This window comes from Sceloporus occidentalis, unplaced genomic scaffold (assembly GCF_023333645.1).
Source record: "Sceloporus occidentalis isolate IW3139 unplaced genomic scaffold, rSceOcc1.0.p SCAF_9, whole genome shotgun sequence".
NCBI classification, from domain to species: domain Eukaryota; kingdom Metazoa; phylum Chordata; class Lepidosauria; order Squamata; family Phrynosomatidae; genus Sceloporus; species Sceloporus occidentalis.
This window is the reverse complement of record NW_028316989.1, coordinates 4945814-4963260: the sequence shown is the minus strand read 5'-3', so window position 1 is coordinate 4963260 and position 17447 is coordinate 4945814. Positions and strand designations below refer to the sequence as shown.

General features: G+C 43.3%; 1 protein-coding gene across 1 annotated transcript in view; it reads right to left on the bottom strand.

The window, feature by feature from the left end:
• DOCK5 (dedicator of cytokinesis 5) overlaps positions 1–16331 on the bottom strand; it is a 77629-nt gene extending 61298 nt beyond the window's left edge. Inside the window, exon 1 of the mRNA XM_089538865.1 lies at positions 16119–16331. Within this exon, the coding sequence (XP_089394991.1) occupies positions 16119–16161 (43 nt within the window). The 5' untranslated portion in view covers positions 16162–16331. The remainder of the gene's footprint in view (positions 1–16118) is intronic.
• Positions 16332–17447: the final 1116 nt, after the last annotated feature.

Sequence of the window (17447 nt, the reverse complement as noted above, 5' to 3'; positions counted from 1 at the left end):
GGAGTCACCTTCTCAGTATGCAGCAGGAACGGTACTGGCTCATTTCACAAGATAAATGAAAACAAGGCTGAGGCAAAAGGACATCAGAGAAGACCAAGGTGGAAATTTAAGGCACCTGATTACAAATGCTTTTGAGGACATAACTTTCCGGTAGACAGAAAATCAGTAAGAACATAACCGCTAAATGCACTGGATCCATCTATACGGAGGTATATTACTTCCTGGCATGGAACCAAAACAAACACACATGCTGTGGTTTAGAAAACAATAAATTCCCAAGTTTTCCTTCCAAATGTGGAACCTATAAATAACACCGCAATGGACATGGTTGGCTGAAGTTTTTTGAGATCAGGCACTAGGGTTAAAAGCCAGTTATTTTAAGTTTCCCTCTGCTTTTTTTGTATGTGCTAACTTTTAAGGAAAGTTCTTCCCAAACCAGCTCTTATGCTTCATGTTTGGGACCAAAATGCCACCAGTGCTAGCCAAAGTATGCAGGGGATGTTGTTATGCAGGGATCCAGAGGGTTCATTGGGACCATTCCTGGCAAATCAGGACAGTTAGAGGATATAAAATGACTGTTTTGCAAACGAAAGGGCTGTTGGGTGATCTGGAACAGTGGAGGGAAATGATAAAAGGTCCTTTACCCTCCATCTAGATCTACCTCTTGCACCTGCCTAGGGCATAAATGAAAGAGAGGAAGGAAAAGCTGCTAACTATAGCCAGTATGATGTAGTGGTTTGACAGCTGGACCACAGCTCTGGGTTCGATTCCTGTTTGGCCATGACCTTGGGCAAGCCTCAGACGAAGGCAATGGCAAATCTCTGAACAAATCTTGCCAAGAAAATAGGTTAGCTTTAAGGTTTGCAATAAGCTGGAAAGGACTTGACAGCACAACAGAGAGAGAGAGAGAGATATCTTGAAAGCAACGTCTGCTTTGGCCCTGACAGAGAGGAAGATCCGGCATTCCATGTGGTGCCATCTGCCAGCAAATGAAACAGTTTTGCAGCAGCTTTGCATCAGGGCAGGGCATGAAGTAGCAACTTTTGTCGAACTGCTTTGCCTGAGAACACAGAGAGCCCCTGTATACACAACCTTTCAAGCAGCTGTTACATGCAAGTCCATAAAAAACAAATGCTGGGATTTCTCTCCATGACAGCTTTAATATCAAGGTCTGGTACAACTGGGTTCCTTGGCAAGCCACTATCTGGTCAGATATTAGCCCTGCTGGCAATCTGTCTTTGTTTTAAATCAGCTGGTTTGACTTAACAAATGTAAAGAAGAAGTTTGGGGCAGTTAAGATCTTATTGGTAGTCATAGGTTTTAAGGCACCAATGAATTCAGTTTTCCCCATTTTTCTTCAGCATCAGATAGCCATAATCACCTCCATTTTAATTACATCTATACAAAATTCCTACATCATGCATATTGGACTCACCAACATCCATTTCGTAAAGGTTTGAGAATGCCAGCCAACTGCTGGCACTGTAATGGCCCCTTTAAAATATATGATTTGGCTGCTTCCAGCGTGAATTTCCTTTTGGGAAAGATGTTATTAGTCAAATTACTTTTGTCTTGGAGCAGCCTCTTAATGTTGCTGATCTGCATGTGCCATTACATTATCTGCCTGCATCTTGAAAATTTATTTCTAGTCAGCAGAAATTGATTTTCCATGTCCTTGTACTTGGTAAAAGACATCTAGTGCAGCATTGCAAAGACAAAAGTCCACCCTTTATTGCTTACCGGATGATGGAGAACTTTACAAGCCTCTCAGCAACTGTATGCATGGCAAACAGATATCAACTCCATATATGTTTGCTTTTACTTAAGCTTTATTTCTCATCATTGTACTTTCAGTTTCGCAGCTGTTTTTAATTGGTTTTTCTCTTTTTCCTCTTTGCACACCTTCTATTTTTCTTTTTCTTTTGTTTAATGGTCTTTTTAAACATTAAAAAATGCAAAAGAAAATATTTAGACAAGCCACTGTCCTCTCAACGTCACACTTCCACCTGCAAAATGGAAATAAGACCAGGGTCCAAAACACACTGCCAAAATAATCCAGTTTAAGACTGCTTTAACTGCCTTGGTTCAATGCTAGGGAATTCTGGGAACTGTAGTTTTGTGAGACATTCAGACCTCCCCGTCAGAGAGCTCTGGGGCCACAGTAAACTACAATTCCCAGGATTTCCTAGCAGGAAGCCAGGGCAGTTAAAGCAGTCTCAAACCGGATTATTTCTGCAGTGTGTTTTGGACCCAGGAGATGGAAACTGGAATCTGGGAGGAAATTTAGCCATTCACTATTATTTTAAAAATTCCCTTGGCAAAAGATAGAAAGATAAGCCAAGCATAAAATATGCAAAAGAACTGCTTTAATTATTTAATACTCTGAACTACAACTCCCATCACCTCATCCACTATGCTCTCTAGGGATGATGGGAATTGCTGTGCAAAATAAGTGAAAAGTGCCAGGCTAGGGAAGCTTGCCCTATATTGTAGCCCTAACTGACACTAAACACACACTTTGCACAACAGTCACAGAATTGCAGAGTTGGAAGAGACCCCAAGGGTCAGCCAGTCCAACCCTCCTTTGCCATGCAGGAATACACACTCAGGGCACCCTGACAGATGGCCTTCCAGCTTCTGTTTAAAGACCTCCAAAGGAGGAGACTCTGAGTCAGTGTCTTCTTCTGTTGAATAGCTTTTACTGTCTGTAGAATCATCTTGCAAGTCCAAAGGGACAGACACTGCAGCTGATCAGCAGTAAAAATTTATGGCCTACAGAAGCCACTGGAATTAGGGGAGATAAAAGCTTCAGGACGCAAGCAGATTCTTCAATGGGGTCAAACCAAGTAGGGCCGGTTTCCTCTGGCCAGATGCAACTGGTTTTGATCTGTAAACAAGGGAGATGCTGACACTTAAACTGGCTTTAAGTCATACCTATATATCCAGCATATATAAGGGAGCCAGCATGGTGTAGAAGTTTGAGTGTCAGATTGGGACTCTGGGAGACAAGAGTTCAAATCCCAGTTCAGCCATGAAAACTGATTAGGGCAAGTCACACTCTCTCAGCCTCAGAGGAAGGCAATGGCAAAAAAACCTCCAAACAAACTTTGAAAGCCCATGATAGCTTCGCCTTAGGGTTGCCATAAGTCAGAAATTACTTAAAGGTACACAACAAAAGCATATCCACGCTGGAAGGATGCCTGCTTCCCGGGCTGCTGCCACACTGCAGAATTAATAGTTTGACACCACATTAACTATGATGGGATTTTTAGTTTGTCGTGGCACCAAAGCACTCTGACAGGGAAGGCTAAACCACACACAAAGAATTCCATAGCATTGAGCCATGGCAGTTAAAGCGGTGACAAACTGTGTTATTTCTGCAGTCCAATCTCAGGATTCCACAGGAAAGAATCATATCAATTAAAGTAGAATCATAGTGCTATAATTCTGTAGTGTGAATGGGCCCCTGCAATGTCACAAATCGCCCATCCTCTCCAGTTGCATCTTTATAAACATGTTGAAATGCACCTCAAGCAAGGGATCTTTTTTGGTGAAATCTGTGATTTTGCATTTGATTCAGACACAACCCCATCCCCACCCCCATGCCATACTTCAAGCAAGCCACAAGATGTGTTCCCTTTCAGAGCGCAGCGCACCCTGGCCTCTCCAGTGGCATTTCGGCTTGAACCCATAATCTGATAGAGAGGGGGCCATCCCTGGCTTTCTTCTCCAGACAAAGGGCTGCATTGATGGCCTTGGCACTGAGCAGCCTCATTACATCTTTCAGGCAACAGGAGTCACCAACCATTGTGTGGCAAGGGGAATTAATGCACTTTCAAGCCATGTATTTCAAGCTGGCATTTGGACTGCACTGGCAGGGAAGGGTTGCTCCTGACCGCAGGCAACTGCCAAGCTTTAACCAAACAAGAGCGACTGTACACAGAAGGGAGTGAAAACCCTGAAAGATTCTTCACTGCTACAAAGGCCTTTTGATCTTCTAGGGAATGTTTTGGTCAACTGTGTCCAGACATTTTAAGACCTGGAGGTCTTCAAGCCTTGGAGGTTATAAAGTCAGATATGCCAGATATCAATGAGGATACAAAGACAAACTGTTTTGGAGCAGAATTTGGGAGTAACTCATTAGCAACCGCACTCAGTTCAGTGCAATTGAATTCTAATCACTTTTCCAAATAACTAAAGTACAAGCAAGTGCATTACATAACTTGGCAAAGGAGAGCGTCGCTCCCTCTGCGATGTAACTCTAGCCGCCTGGTTGCTTTTATGCATGTTGCCTGATCTTGCCCAAAGGGACCAAGAATTCATCCAAGTTGGAAGGGGCCACAAGGTCATGTAGTCCAACCCCTGTGCTGATGTAGGAAACCCACAACTATAGCACTCACTAGCCACACAGAACCAGTTATATTTGTACATTTGCAGTTTATATTATAACTCTCCCATATTTTCCACTGCCTCTTCCATCTTTTGGTTTGAGGGTTGGGCTAAGACTCCTGGAGACCAGGATTCGAGTCCTTGCTCAACCACAGAAACCCTCCAGGGTGATCCCAGGCAAGTCACACTCTTTCAGCTGAAGGCATAGTTTCCAAACTTGAGTCCTCCTCAAGATATTTGAGATCTCAATGCTCAAAATCCCCAGGCAGCGTGGCCAACAGTCAGGAATGTTGGGAGCTGAAGTCCAAAACAACTGGAGGACAAAAGTTGGGCCTAAGAGGAAGGCAAATAGCAAGCTTCCTCTAAAGATATCTTGCACAGAAAATCTCATGAAAGGGTGATTGTAAACCAGAATCAACTTGAAGGTACATAACAGCAACCCTAAAGCCTGTAAAAGAAATGTCAATGTAAGGTTTAAGAAATCACTATTATTGTGATGAATTCTGAAGCGCTCCCCAGTGGTGAGTGTCTTTTTTAAACTGGTGAGCACACTTGCACAAGCAATGCATGCCCATACACCACATGTGAACTCTATACAACAGGGTCACACTGGGCATGCAACACGCTCAGCAATGAATCCAAAGAGAAGGCTTGACTGATGCCTGGCTCTGCATCATCCAGAAGGGAAATAAAAAGGCACATTCTAACCCACAATGAGGAGCGCAAGACCAAAAATGCTCTTATTTGCCATGTCCCTCCCTCCCTCTCAAAGTTATGCCATGGAAAAAACCCAATTGAAAAAAAAGAGAGAGAGAGAGAATTCATTGTTGAGGAGAAAAACAAGCCACAAGGAGAAGCAGACAATGGCTATTGTCACTTCGGGGTCAATATGATGGAGTTGATAGAGTGTTAGACTTGAACTGAGGAAATCTGAAGCCCAATATATGGCCTTGGGCAAGACAGCGGCTTTTAAATTAATTTGTTTTAAAACATGCCATGAAAGTTCCTACTGAAACAAGAACATCAACACCAGTATAATTAAATATAAATATAGCAGAATATAAAAGTGATATTTCATATTGCTGGGGGGAGTTCATGCGAGTGAATGGTGCTTCCTCGGTCACACATGTAACCTCTCCAAGCGTGTTAAAAGTAAGACATCTTTCAAAGCTTGGAGCATTGCTTTTAAGAAGTAAGGTGCTGTTTACGCTTTTAGAAAGTAATTTGTAAGCCTGCACAATCAAACAACTCTTCTGATTTTGGGACTATTTAGCATGTAAAGAAAATGAAGACATTTTCCGGGACTTGGAAACGTTGTTGTTGCTTCTGGCCTTTTTGAACGTCTGGGTAGGAAAATAGCAGTGTACTTTGGCATCATTTTCCTTTCCTTCATCCTTTGCATCCTTTGTTACATGTCTCAAAGTTTCACCTTTGACTTATACACAGGTTATATCAAATCCATTATTTTTGCCCCCAAACCTGTTCTCAACTTATACATGAGGTTGACTTATAGTCTCACAGGGTATTTATTTATGTATGTTGCTAAATGTATTACAGGTTAAGGTTGCCTTCTGGTCATGTTGGATTTTGTAGGGCTGTCCAGAACTGCTGTGCATAGTTGTGCTGGCTGGGGGATTCTAGGAATTGCAGTCCAGAAAAGTAACTCTTCCAAGCTTGGAACTTGCCTAATGTTAGGGCTTGTCCTCTTGCCTTTTAAGTCCTACCCAGCCCTCTGGTTCAGAGTATGTGAACAGAATCAAAATAAAGTTATGCTTGAGCACATTGTGCACTGGGAAACTCCCAGATAATTGCACCCCATTGCCAGAGCTCCAGTTCAGCCAGGCTGGCACTCAGCTGCTGCCCTTACATAATGGTACCTTTTTTGCCGCTGCGCATTCTTCATGAACAAGTCCCCACTCATTTAAGGAGAGAGCAATTCCCAGGTTTATTTCACCGGCTACAGTTTCCACATGGTGCCCCCGGGTTGGTTCATGAGGGCAGATGTCTCCTGGAAACCTCTCGGCACCACTCCAAAGAAAAGCAAGAACTGTCATTATTGTGTGCCTACACATTGTTTCTGACTTCTGATGACCCTCCTAAGGGAAACCTATCACAGGGTTTTCTGGGGCTGAGAGCCAGGGTTTCCATGGCTAAGCAAGGAACTGAATCCTGACCTCCAGAGTCAGAGTCCAATGCTCAAACCACTAAACCATGCTGGGTCTCATAGCAGGAATGGCTTGCCATATTTTGAAGTCAGCAATGTGTATTACTTCTAAACAACCCAGGTGGCATCCTGCTAGGAATTTACAATGCTATAAAACCAGATTGCATAGCTAGAATTGTGGCATTGTAGGATGGTCACATTTGTAGGAGTTGGGCCATTGGGACCACTGCACAAGCAAAGAAAATCGTGGAACCACTGCACAAAATGCACAATAGTACAGCACCTGGCACGGCAAGCTTGTTGGGATATAGCAACTTCGCATGCTAAGACTTTCTAGTAATGCATGTCTATGGTAGTTCATTGCTTACTAACAACCCCCTCCTCACTCCCCCTCCTCATTTCCAGTTTACCATGAGGACACCTAATTTCTTTTGTCTTGAGTGAAGCAGCAGCAGAGATGAGACTCCATTACTAAACTTGCTTGCAAACTCATCAGCATGTCTATCTCCGGAGCGAATGCATGCTGAGGGAACATCTTTCTTAAGATGCATGGAGACTACTTTTTCTACCTCATTTTTCTTGCAACATGAAGCTAGACCTGTGTATCTCTTCATACACATGATTTTGTAAGTAAACTTATTTCTTTTTTCACTTTTAACCAAGTGAGTGTGTGTTTTTATTGGGGACACGTGGCTGGGAGAGGAGTGAGCTAGTTAAAGTTTTTCCTGCTTGCCCCATTTTCTGCTGTTTAAGCTCTGCTAGTGAGATTAAACAATCTTGCTTACTTTCCTGAGTTTTCTAACCATCCTCAAGAAGGAACTACATTTCCCAACAAAGCTGCCCATGTGCAATGACAGCAAAAGATGTGTATGGGTTGGGAGGGTTGTACAACATCTGACAACAAAGCCATGGAGCACTGGTAACCTAGAAGGGAGGGCAATGGAAAGTCATGGCTCCTCTGTGTCTGGATAGAAAATATTTCCACCTTTCATCATGCTCCCTTGTAGGATGGGAGTTCCTGCTCCATAAGAGGACATTTTGTTTGGTGCCCTGTTATGTGGTGGGAGCTTCCATTGCAGAATAGGAATCTGACAGGGAATCCCAACGCACATCTTCATAATTCCTTACCATGGTTGTACATCATGTCAGCAGCATCATAAACCTATACAGTATATCAAACCTGTGATACAGGATCTTGGCCTCCATCATTTCATAACATTATTAAGTCCAGAATCTAAAATTACTGGAGTATATCACTGTTCCTTTTGTATCCTCTCTGGACAGGACAAGCCTGTTGATCCATAAGTTAAGCTAAGGGTAGGGCTAGTTTATGGCAGGATAAGGAATGTGGGGCCCACCAAATGTAGATGAACTCTTACTCCCATCATCCTTCATCCCTTGCCAGACTAGAAGGGCCAAGTGTGATTCAGAGCTCAACAGTCTCTCTGGGTTCCCCAGCTCTGAGTTAAGCAAACCAAAAGGATTTTATGGACGTCCAATATCTCATTCATCATAGCTTTCTGAAAAACCACTATGAAATTATAACTCTGCATCCAAGACGCAGGGGAGAAAGGCAATTGAGGGGTTGAGCCTATATGAAAACAAGGCTCAAAATGCATACTTGGGTTACTAAAAATATACACTACAAACAGGGCTTCTATTATAGAAAGACACAAAAGAATTGTTTTAAAGCAATGAAAATGGATTTATTTTGAGATGATCTATCATTATGTAATGATACATAGGATACGAAGAGACAGAAGAAGCCCTGGGCTCACAAATGAAGCATCGCTTTGCACACAGAGAGATCTCCATATTTCTGCTGTCCGATTTATGACGAAGCATTATAAACTGTTATCTGCAGTGCATTTATTACATTTACAACGCAATATTCCTCCGACAATTTCTTCAGCACATTTTATCTTCATAGTAATCTTTCTCCCCCCTCACCACTTTCAAGTTGAGTTTTAAAGTAAGTCAAGTACTGAACTAAGTGCTCTCAAGTTGAGTTTGAAAGGATGGCTTTAGTGGCATTTGAGACCTCAGGCTGGTGTCAAATAACTGTATTACACAATCCATATAAAGCTGGTAAGAATAATCCCTGCATAATGTACACCAGGAGCAGGCAGGTGTCAGACTTTTGGATCAACTTAAAAGTGTGTATTTGTGTGTTTGTGGGGTGTGTGTGTGTGTTTCTAAAGAACAACAGCTGAGCCAGGTGTAAAATGTGGGCTCAGGCAGACAGGGGCTAAAAATGAAAGAACAGGGAGCTTTTGAACACATGCTCAAGATAAGAGTTTATCACATGAAGGAGATTGTGAGTTTATCCCATGAATATCATGGAAAAATCACATAATCATGCGAAACGATTTCACATGACGTCGCACAAAACCCGCTATTAAAGTGGTCACAAAGAAGCATTAATGTGCATCTTTTTACTTTCGGAATTTCAGCGACAATGCACTTCCGATATCACTTTATTTGCCCAATTATGTGTGATAATCATTCGTGCAATTACTCGCCATGCTCGCTTTATTTGTAGGATGCTTTAAATGCGCTTTAATCTCTCTTTAATACCAAAATCAGCCCCAGTCTGATAAAGTCCATAGTGAAGTAGCGAATCTGCTCCAGGGGCCCATCCACACTACACAGTTAGAGCACCATGTTTCCACTTTAACTGCCATGGCTCCATCCTACGAAATCCAAGCCAACATCATTCTATCATTCCTAGAAGCAGAGAAAAAGGGGAGGCTGACATAAATCATCAGTAAGTATTTTTTAAGGGACAATAAAATGAGGAAAGGTTTCTCTAAGGCACTGTCAATAATTGTTGAAGAAGGCAAAGAGATGTGGAGGGGTGCATCAAGGTTTTAGAACTGCAGCTTAAATTATGCATTAAACACTTTATGCTTTGCTTTCTATAGAATCGGTATTTCTGACCATTTTACAGCTTTGCCCTTATCTTTCTGCACTACAGTGACGAGAAAAGAAGAGCTCTTTGCTTTGATCTCCCTGTCTTGCAAAGTACATACTCATAGCTGACTTGTTCCCAGGCAAACAGTCTTTCTTAATGCTGTTATTGATTCATCCACAGCAATGCAGTGCTGTCCTGAGTAGAGAGTGTATTGAGGCAGGCAGCTCAAGCAAGACCTTCTAATTAAAGGATCCTGAAATAACAGAGTCAGAAGACACAATGGCTATGGCCTGCTCTACAATTACTTCCAATTCAATAGGGAACCAGTGGGTTTCTCTTCCAAAAAGGTAGGATTCCCATGACCTTCAAAGGAAATCATTGGAATTAAGAAAGGGACATAAGAAGCTTCCGAATATTGAGTCAGACCATTGGTGCATCCAGCTCAAAATGCTGAAAATAGAACAAATCTGGATAGCAGTCCAACAATAAGTAAAAATGTAATAAAGGAATACCTTGCTTTTTTGTTGCTGTGTGCCTTCAAGTCATTTTTGACACATGGCAACCCTATCACAGGGTTTTCTTGGCAAGATTAATTCGGAGGAGGTTTGCCAGTGCCTCCCCCTGAGGCTGAGAGAGTGTGACTTGCTCAGGGTCACTCAGCTGGTTTCAGGGCTGAGCTGGGAATCGAACCCTTGTCTCCAGAGTCATAGTCCAATACTCAAACCACTATGCCACACTGGCTCTGAAAGAATTAAAGTCTCCAGGGTCAGATGAACTGTATCCAAAAGTATTAAAGGAACTTGCAGATGTGACCTAGAGGCATTGCAGGTCATCTTTGAGAGTTCGCAGAGAACAGGAGAGGTTTCACTGGACTGGAGTGAATGTTGTCCCCATATCAAAAGAGGAACTGAGCAATTACCCATGTTTCTAGAACAAATAATTGACTAGTCAGCCTGTGCACACTTAGAAAGAAATCCTATGTTCACTAAAAGCCAGCATGGGTTTCTCAGAAACAAGTCACAAATCCTCCCAGTCTGTCTTGATAGCGTTAAGGACTTGTTAGATCAGGGGAATGCTGTGGATGTAGTATATCTTGATTTCACTAAGGTTTGAACTCTCCGCATATTTCTGGGGGAGGTTTTCCCCTTAGTTTCAGGACTGCTGGAAATGATCATCCTTACCTGTCACCAACTGTCAGTCAATAGTGATTACCTGCCAGTTAGAAAATAACCGGAGGGGTACTTACCAATTGAAAACAGCTGACAGCTAGCAAACCATACAAAGATGTGACCTTGTAGGAGTCCCTAATGCACTATAATTTACATCTAAATCATGGTAAGGAAATAGACCTTACTTGCAAGTCAATAGATTCTGAACCAGAATGGGTGGGGGGGGATGCAATTATCAAATTCATTCCTGTTCCAACACACACAATTACTCCTTTCAACTATATCTGAGGAAAGGTGAGAACACAATAATTCTGACCAATGTATCTGCTTCTTGACAAAATGTTTCAAGTCTTATTAAAGATCAACACATCTTAAAAGCTTGTATCCAGTTGAGATCTTTTAATTTACTGAAATATCTTATTTTTATTTCTTTGGCTTGGTGTCAGTTTCATTTGTCACACTTGTCAATTTCACTTCAAAGCCAGGCCTTCAAATGCATAGAAACTGACACATGCTTCTTTTGTTTCTTTATGTCAGGAGGAAAGGTGTTATGCCAAATTGTATTAGCTTGCTAACAATGTCTTTAAACTGTATCCTACTCTGAGATCTTCAGATACAGAGCAAGGGGGAAATGTTTTAATGAATGAGTGAGTGAATGCAATCCCCCTGAATAGGTTTTACTTAAGATGGAAGGCTACAGTACCATTTTTAAAGAGTCCTTAATAGAATTGTGCCACGCATTTCTTCAAACTAACCTAACCTTTGGAGTTGGGGAAACATAATTTTGCTTGGCAAGCCTTTGTCAATTCCAGAAGGTTGGCATCTGGGCACAGTTGCTTTCGATATCAGTTCTGAACTGGTTTACAATGTATGCATGAGATGCCATGCCCTTTTATCTAACATAGTGATTTTTTTTTTAATAGGTGTGTTAAACCTGCACACCCTGAACTTTGTTTCTTTCTGTGGCTCCTTATGATTCATTCAACAAACTGGCTTGTGGTGGGTTACTGTAACTTCCGTCGGAGGCGTCGAAAGGTGTGGTGTCATTGGGGTCAATTACGCCGTGAGTTTAAGAGGGAGAAATGCATACCCACAAAAATGGATACGTGCCAAATATTCTCATTCAGTAACACACTGTTTTCCGCTTATGCAGCAGTTAATGTAGCAAGATGTTGACTATATCCAGTACTTTTTGTTTGGTTACTTCTTACCACCCGGAGTCAAGAATCCTTCAGACACCACAGACATCAACATTCAGCATGCAATGTTGACAACTGCAGGCAAATGGGACTAACCTCTAGGTAAGTGTTGTCACAGAATGCAAGTTTCATCATTGGACTGGTGTAACTTAGGATAATGAATTACCATGGATAGTAACCCTTAATTCAGTTTTAAAATTAACACTAAAATGGAGTTATCATCAAAACATACTGGATTTGTTTCATTTAAAAAGAATGAGTCCAGGCTTTGTCATGTTTAAAGCAACCCAACGGAAATCAATGAGATTTAAGTTACAGCACGCCCACGCCATATGCGGGCGCGCCATATGCGGGCGCGCCATACGCGGACTTGAGCATACGCGCTCAAGCCGCAGGGCGCACACGGGGCGGAAGGGGCGGCGCGTCCCATTCAATTGAATGGGTGCGTGCGCCCGTTGTGCCCCGCGCGCTCCCGCGCTGCCACGCACGAGCCCCATTGTTTCCAATGGGGCTCGAGCATAGGCGGAATTTGCCTTATGTGGTGGGATCCAGAACGGATCCCCCGCGTAAGGTGAGGACGGACTGTAGTTATGACTATCTTGCGATTGCATTTAATCTACTCTATGACTAAATCCAACTCCGTTCCTATAATTGAATTGCAGTATCTCATTAATAAATTGCTTGCGAGAAGCATAGGAAGGTTAAATGAACCTCTCTATAAAGATGGTCTCTCTCCCACCCCCCAAATCCAGTCTATATGGAATTTCACAAGGTTTGTGAAAGTTTGATTTACATGAAATCTCAAATGGGGAAAAATCTTAGTCTGTGCAGATCTTACAAATAAACTTGAGAAACATAACTTGCGTTGTTATTAGTTTCTTGTCTGAAACCTTTTAGTGTGCCTATCATCAGACAGAAAACTATGACTTTCTTTAAATGCATGCTTTTTGTATTCTTTAAATTTAATACCCCACACACATTTATTCTACATTTTGCACTAAACGACGGATGATCAGACACACATTTGGAGTCTTTGGAAGCAAACTATTGTCATCTTTTATTTCCAAGATGGAGAACCTCTGACCCTCTCAGCCAGAGGTGACCTATGGCAGTTCTCCATTCGTTCTGTAAACTTTAGCTGCTATTCTCTCCATTCAGTGACTGGGGGGAAAAGTAGCTAAAATATTATTTAAAGACTGGAAACCTAAACATGGAAGGGAGTTCTGCTTGATAGTCTGGGACACAGAGAAATTGTACATGCTAACACCTCTTATATTCTATGCCAAGTAAGTTTTCACGCATGCATGGTCGCTGCAACACCTGTAGCGTCCTTGGATGATGCATGTATGCAAAAGAAAGCTGCCATAATTCAAAAGCCACAGACAACTGTTTCCAGTCCCCTTCCTTCAAAAATACACTTGCTAAGGCAGTCAGTTCATGCATCCAACTGTTTTTCATCCAGCAACAAGTGACTGAGCAATGTGGTTGCATGCCTGAATTTAGGCCTTTCGGATCAACGCAATGAACAACTTAGAACATCAGAGACACAGCTAGATTAGTCTGGAATACCTGTATGCAATCTTGTAGCACCTTTGTGACTAACTGAGCAAAAGAAGTTGTAGACTTGGTCTATTTCCTCAGATGCATGGAGGAAATGTGCAGAAGTGGGAGATCACCTTGGAGAAGGCACTCAACCTCAGCTGTTGGATGAAAATTTGACCTCAAAATGCAAGGCTACCACCATAGAAAATATATGATTTTAAGAAACTAAGCAGAATGTACCCAGTGGATGTTTCATCTAAAGTGACTGAAAGAAGCTGAAGATGATCTTTCTAAGGCAGAAATGACAGGCAGAGTGTGGTGTGGAAAGAATGACTTGGATGGAAAAATAAGGGACAGACACAGAATTAGACAACTATGAATGGAGAACAACCGAAAAGACAGAGCATCAAAGGATGGTGAGCTCTGGTAAGAGCAGAACTTGGGGAAGTTACTTTGTGGGACAGCAGCTTCCAATATCAGAGGAGCCATGTGTTCTGGGAGTTGTAGTTCAACAAAGGAGTAGACTCCAGAGGCATTAGCCTGGAACATCAACACACAAAGGGCTCTAATAACCGAGCAAAAGAAGTTGTAGCATAAGCTTTCATAGACTTGGGCTGCATCCGCACTGCAAAGGTCGTCCAGTTTGACACTGCTTTAACCGTCGTGCTATGGGATCCCGGGAACTGTAGTTTTGTGGGACATTTAGCCTTCTCGGTCTAAATAATGTATTAATATTAGTCATATTGTTATTTTTTAACTTTTGTAATCAATGTTTTAGCTCGGTCTTTTTAAATTATTGTAACCCACCTTGTATCCCATTGCAGGAGAGATATAAATCCTTGAAATAACTAAATAACTGCAAAGGCCCGCATTCCATAGCATGGAGCCATGGCAGTTGAAAGTGGTGTCAAACCGGATTATTTCTGCAGTTCAGATGCAGTCTCAGTCAACTTCCTCCGATGCATCATCTTCATCTGCACAGTTACAACTTCTTTTGTGCAGTTAGTCTTTGCCAAGTCCCTTTGCGTAGTTTGATAAAGTTACTTGCCCAAGTAACTTTGCCAAAACCCGATTAAGATATTATGCAGCCGCCTCTCCCACACCCACATGTTTCCAGCTTGAATTGATGCCAAATCGCTCATGCACTTCCGTATTTTTAATTCACAGTCCCTGGCATGCATTTGACTCCCTTTTTCAGCAATAAGCTGAAGAAGAGGAGCTGATCCAGTCCTCTTTTCTCCTTCTTCCAGAACATCCTGCCCATAGGAGAGATAAAGAGGTGTTAATAGGTAACCAATTGCCCAAAAGGTCTTGAAAAGTCTTTTTTGCAAAAGTCAGGATCAGGCTGCAAAGCAGCCAAAACACACAAGTCAAGAGTTGTGCGAAACCTTACAAAGGCTGGAAGAAGTGTGCCCATCTTTCGGGTGCCACAAGTATCAGGTATTAAGGTATTCGGGTGCCACAGGTATTTGGTATCTCCTCCTTGGTTGTGGGGATTAAGTTAAAGGAGATCAAAAGAAGAATTGGGGGGGATACCTTTCTTTCTCCTACACCAAGAACGAGGATGGCATCGGTGTTACTACAATACAAATGAAGCATGGCACAGTGCAGTAGTTCCCCAACTCTGGTCCTCCAGGTTTTTGGACTACAGCTCCCAGAAGCCTCTGCCAACTTGGCCCAATGTCAGGAATTCTGGGAGCTGAAGTCCAAAACACCTGAAGGGCTAAAGCCTGGGAACCACTGGTGGAGTGTTTTGAGTGTTGGACTACCACTCTGTAGACAACAACAAATATAATATAATATAATATAATATAAAAAGAGCTGGCATGATGTAGTGATTTGAGCATAGGGTTATCAATCTGGAAGCCAGGGTTCAAATCCTGGCTCAAGCATAAAAACCCACTGGGTGACCTTGGGTGAGTCACACTCTCTCAGCCTCAGAGGAAGGCAATGTCAACCCCCCTCTGAACAATTCTTGCCAAGAAAACCCTATGATAGGTTTGCCCTAACATGGCCATAAGTCACAAGTAACTTGTGGAGATACTCAACAACAAACCCCATACATGAAACAGAGATCCTTTACGGTCTTGCCTTGGCAAACGCTTACAAACAACAACAACCTGGATCATTCTGATTTGAAGAATAAAGACAGCAAAGGCTGCCTCCGCACTGCAGAAATAATCCAGTTTGACACCACTCTAATTCAATCCTATGATTGGGATATATATCTCTGCCCTTGCCTTCCACTCCACCAAATGCATCTGAGGAAGTAGGCTGAAGTCTAGGAAAGCTCCTGCTCCCAGCTTCTTTCTTTCAGTGAAGGTGCTCCAAGAGACTGATTCGAGAGACTACACGGCTATATATTTGAATTCAATCCTGTGGAATTCTGGGATGTGTCCTTTTGTGAGAAGTTGAGCTTTGTCTCTGTCAAGAGAGCTCTGGTGCCACAGCAAACGACACTTCCCAGCATTCCCCTAGCCTAGCATCCAGCCTTTAAAGTGGTCTCAAAGTGCCTTAATTCTGCAGAGTGGATGCATGCATCCTCCGCTCTAGAGAAACCAAACAAGTTTGGAAAGACTGTGGAGGCAGGAGAAGGAAGGAAAAGTGATGCCTTTGCACGGAGGGAAAGGAAAAGTACTGGGGAAGGAGGAAACATGGGGATGGGAGGGGAAGGGCCCCCCAAGAGGTCGACACGCGTGTTGCACGTGGGAACGCACCGCCTTGCAGGCACCCAGACTCACCGACGCCGTACTTCTCCCGCTTTGTAGGGATCCAACGGGCCATCCCCGGATCTCTCTCTTTCTCCGGGATCTGCACTTGACTTCCAGCTCAGCCTCCTCCAGCCTCGGTTGCTACCGGCTCCCCAGCCATGCTGGCAGGGGGGATCGGGTCCGATCTACCGGATCCCTCCTTGGCAAGGGAACCCTGGGGTCCGATCTACTGGATCTCTTCTTGGCAAGGAAATCTGGGGTCCGACCTACCCTGGCAAGGGAATCCGAGGATCACATCGACCGGGTCCCTCTTTGACAAGGGAATCCGGGGTCCGATCTACCGGATCCCTCCTTGTCAAGGGAATCCGAGGATCAGATCGACCGGATCCCTCTTTGGCAAAGGAATCCAGGGGTCAGAGCGACCGGATCCCTCCCTAGCAAGGGAATCCTCCCTCCTTCCTCCTCCTCCTCCTCCTCCTCCTCCGGCTGCAACAGGAGACTTTGCTCCGCCCGGCCCTTTTTTGCAGTTAGAGGGGCGGAAAGTCCCCGCCTCGGTCGGGAGGGATCACCGTTTCCGGGAGGGGTTGGCCCCAAGAGGACCGAGAGAGGATCCCTGGCTTCCCTGGGATTCAGGAGGCCAGGAGTCTGGGGGCATCCGGAAGCCTTCATCTTGCCTTGCAGACAAACAGGGCCAAAGGAATTGGAGCCAAAGCCTTGCAGATCAAGGCTGGCAAAGCTTTGGCTCCAACTTCTTTCACAGGATCCTAGAGTTGGAAGAGACCCCAAAGGACCACCCAGTCCAACCCCATTCTGCCAGGCAGCAAGACACCGGCCCAGCGAGCCCAAAAGGGGGCCATCGAACCTCTATTTAAACACTTTATAGATAGATAGATAGATAGATAGATAGATAACATTCATATATGTGTGTGTGTTTGCCAAGTCCGTTCTTATTTAATTCATGCATATGGTCTTGATTGATCTTCAAGGTGCTACAATATCCCTTTGCATACTGGTCACCCAGGCTATGGCTGCATCTAAATAATAATAATAATAATAATAATAATAATAATAATAATAGATGATGATGATACTTTGTGTCTTCAAGTCATTTCCGACATACGGTGACCCTAAGGGAACTACTATACTGGGGTTTTCTTGACAAGATTGGTCCAGAGGAGGTTTCCCATTGCCTTCCCATGAGGCTGAAAGTAATATCTTCCCTGCTCTCTGGAATCTGTTTTCCCATCAGCTCTTGGTTTCAGGGCGGATTCATTTTCAGGTTGGCAGCTGCGAGCTGTGAATATTGGAATGTATTAATTCAGTGTAATTACTGGAAAATATTAATGGAAACAATAGGGA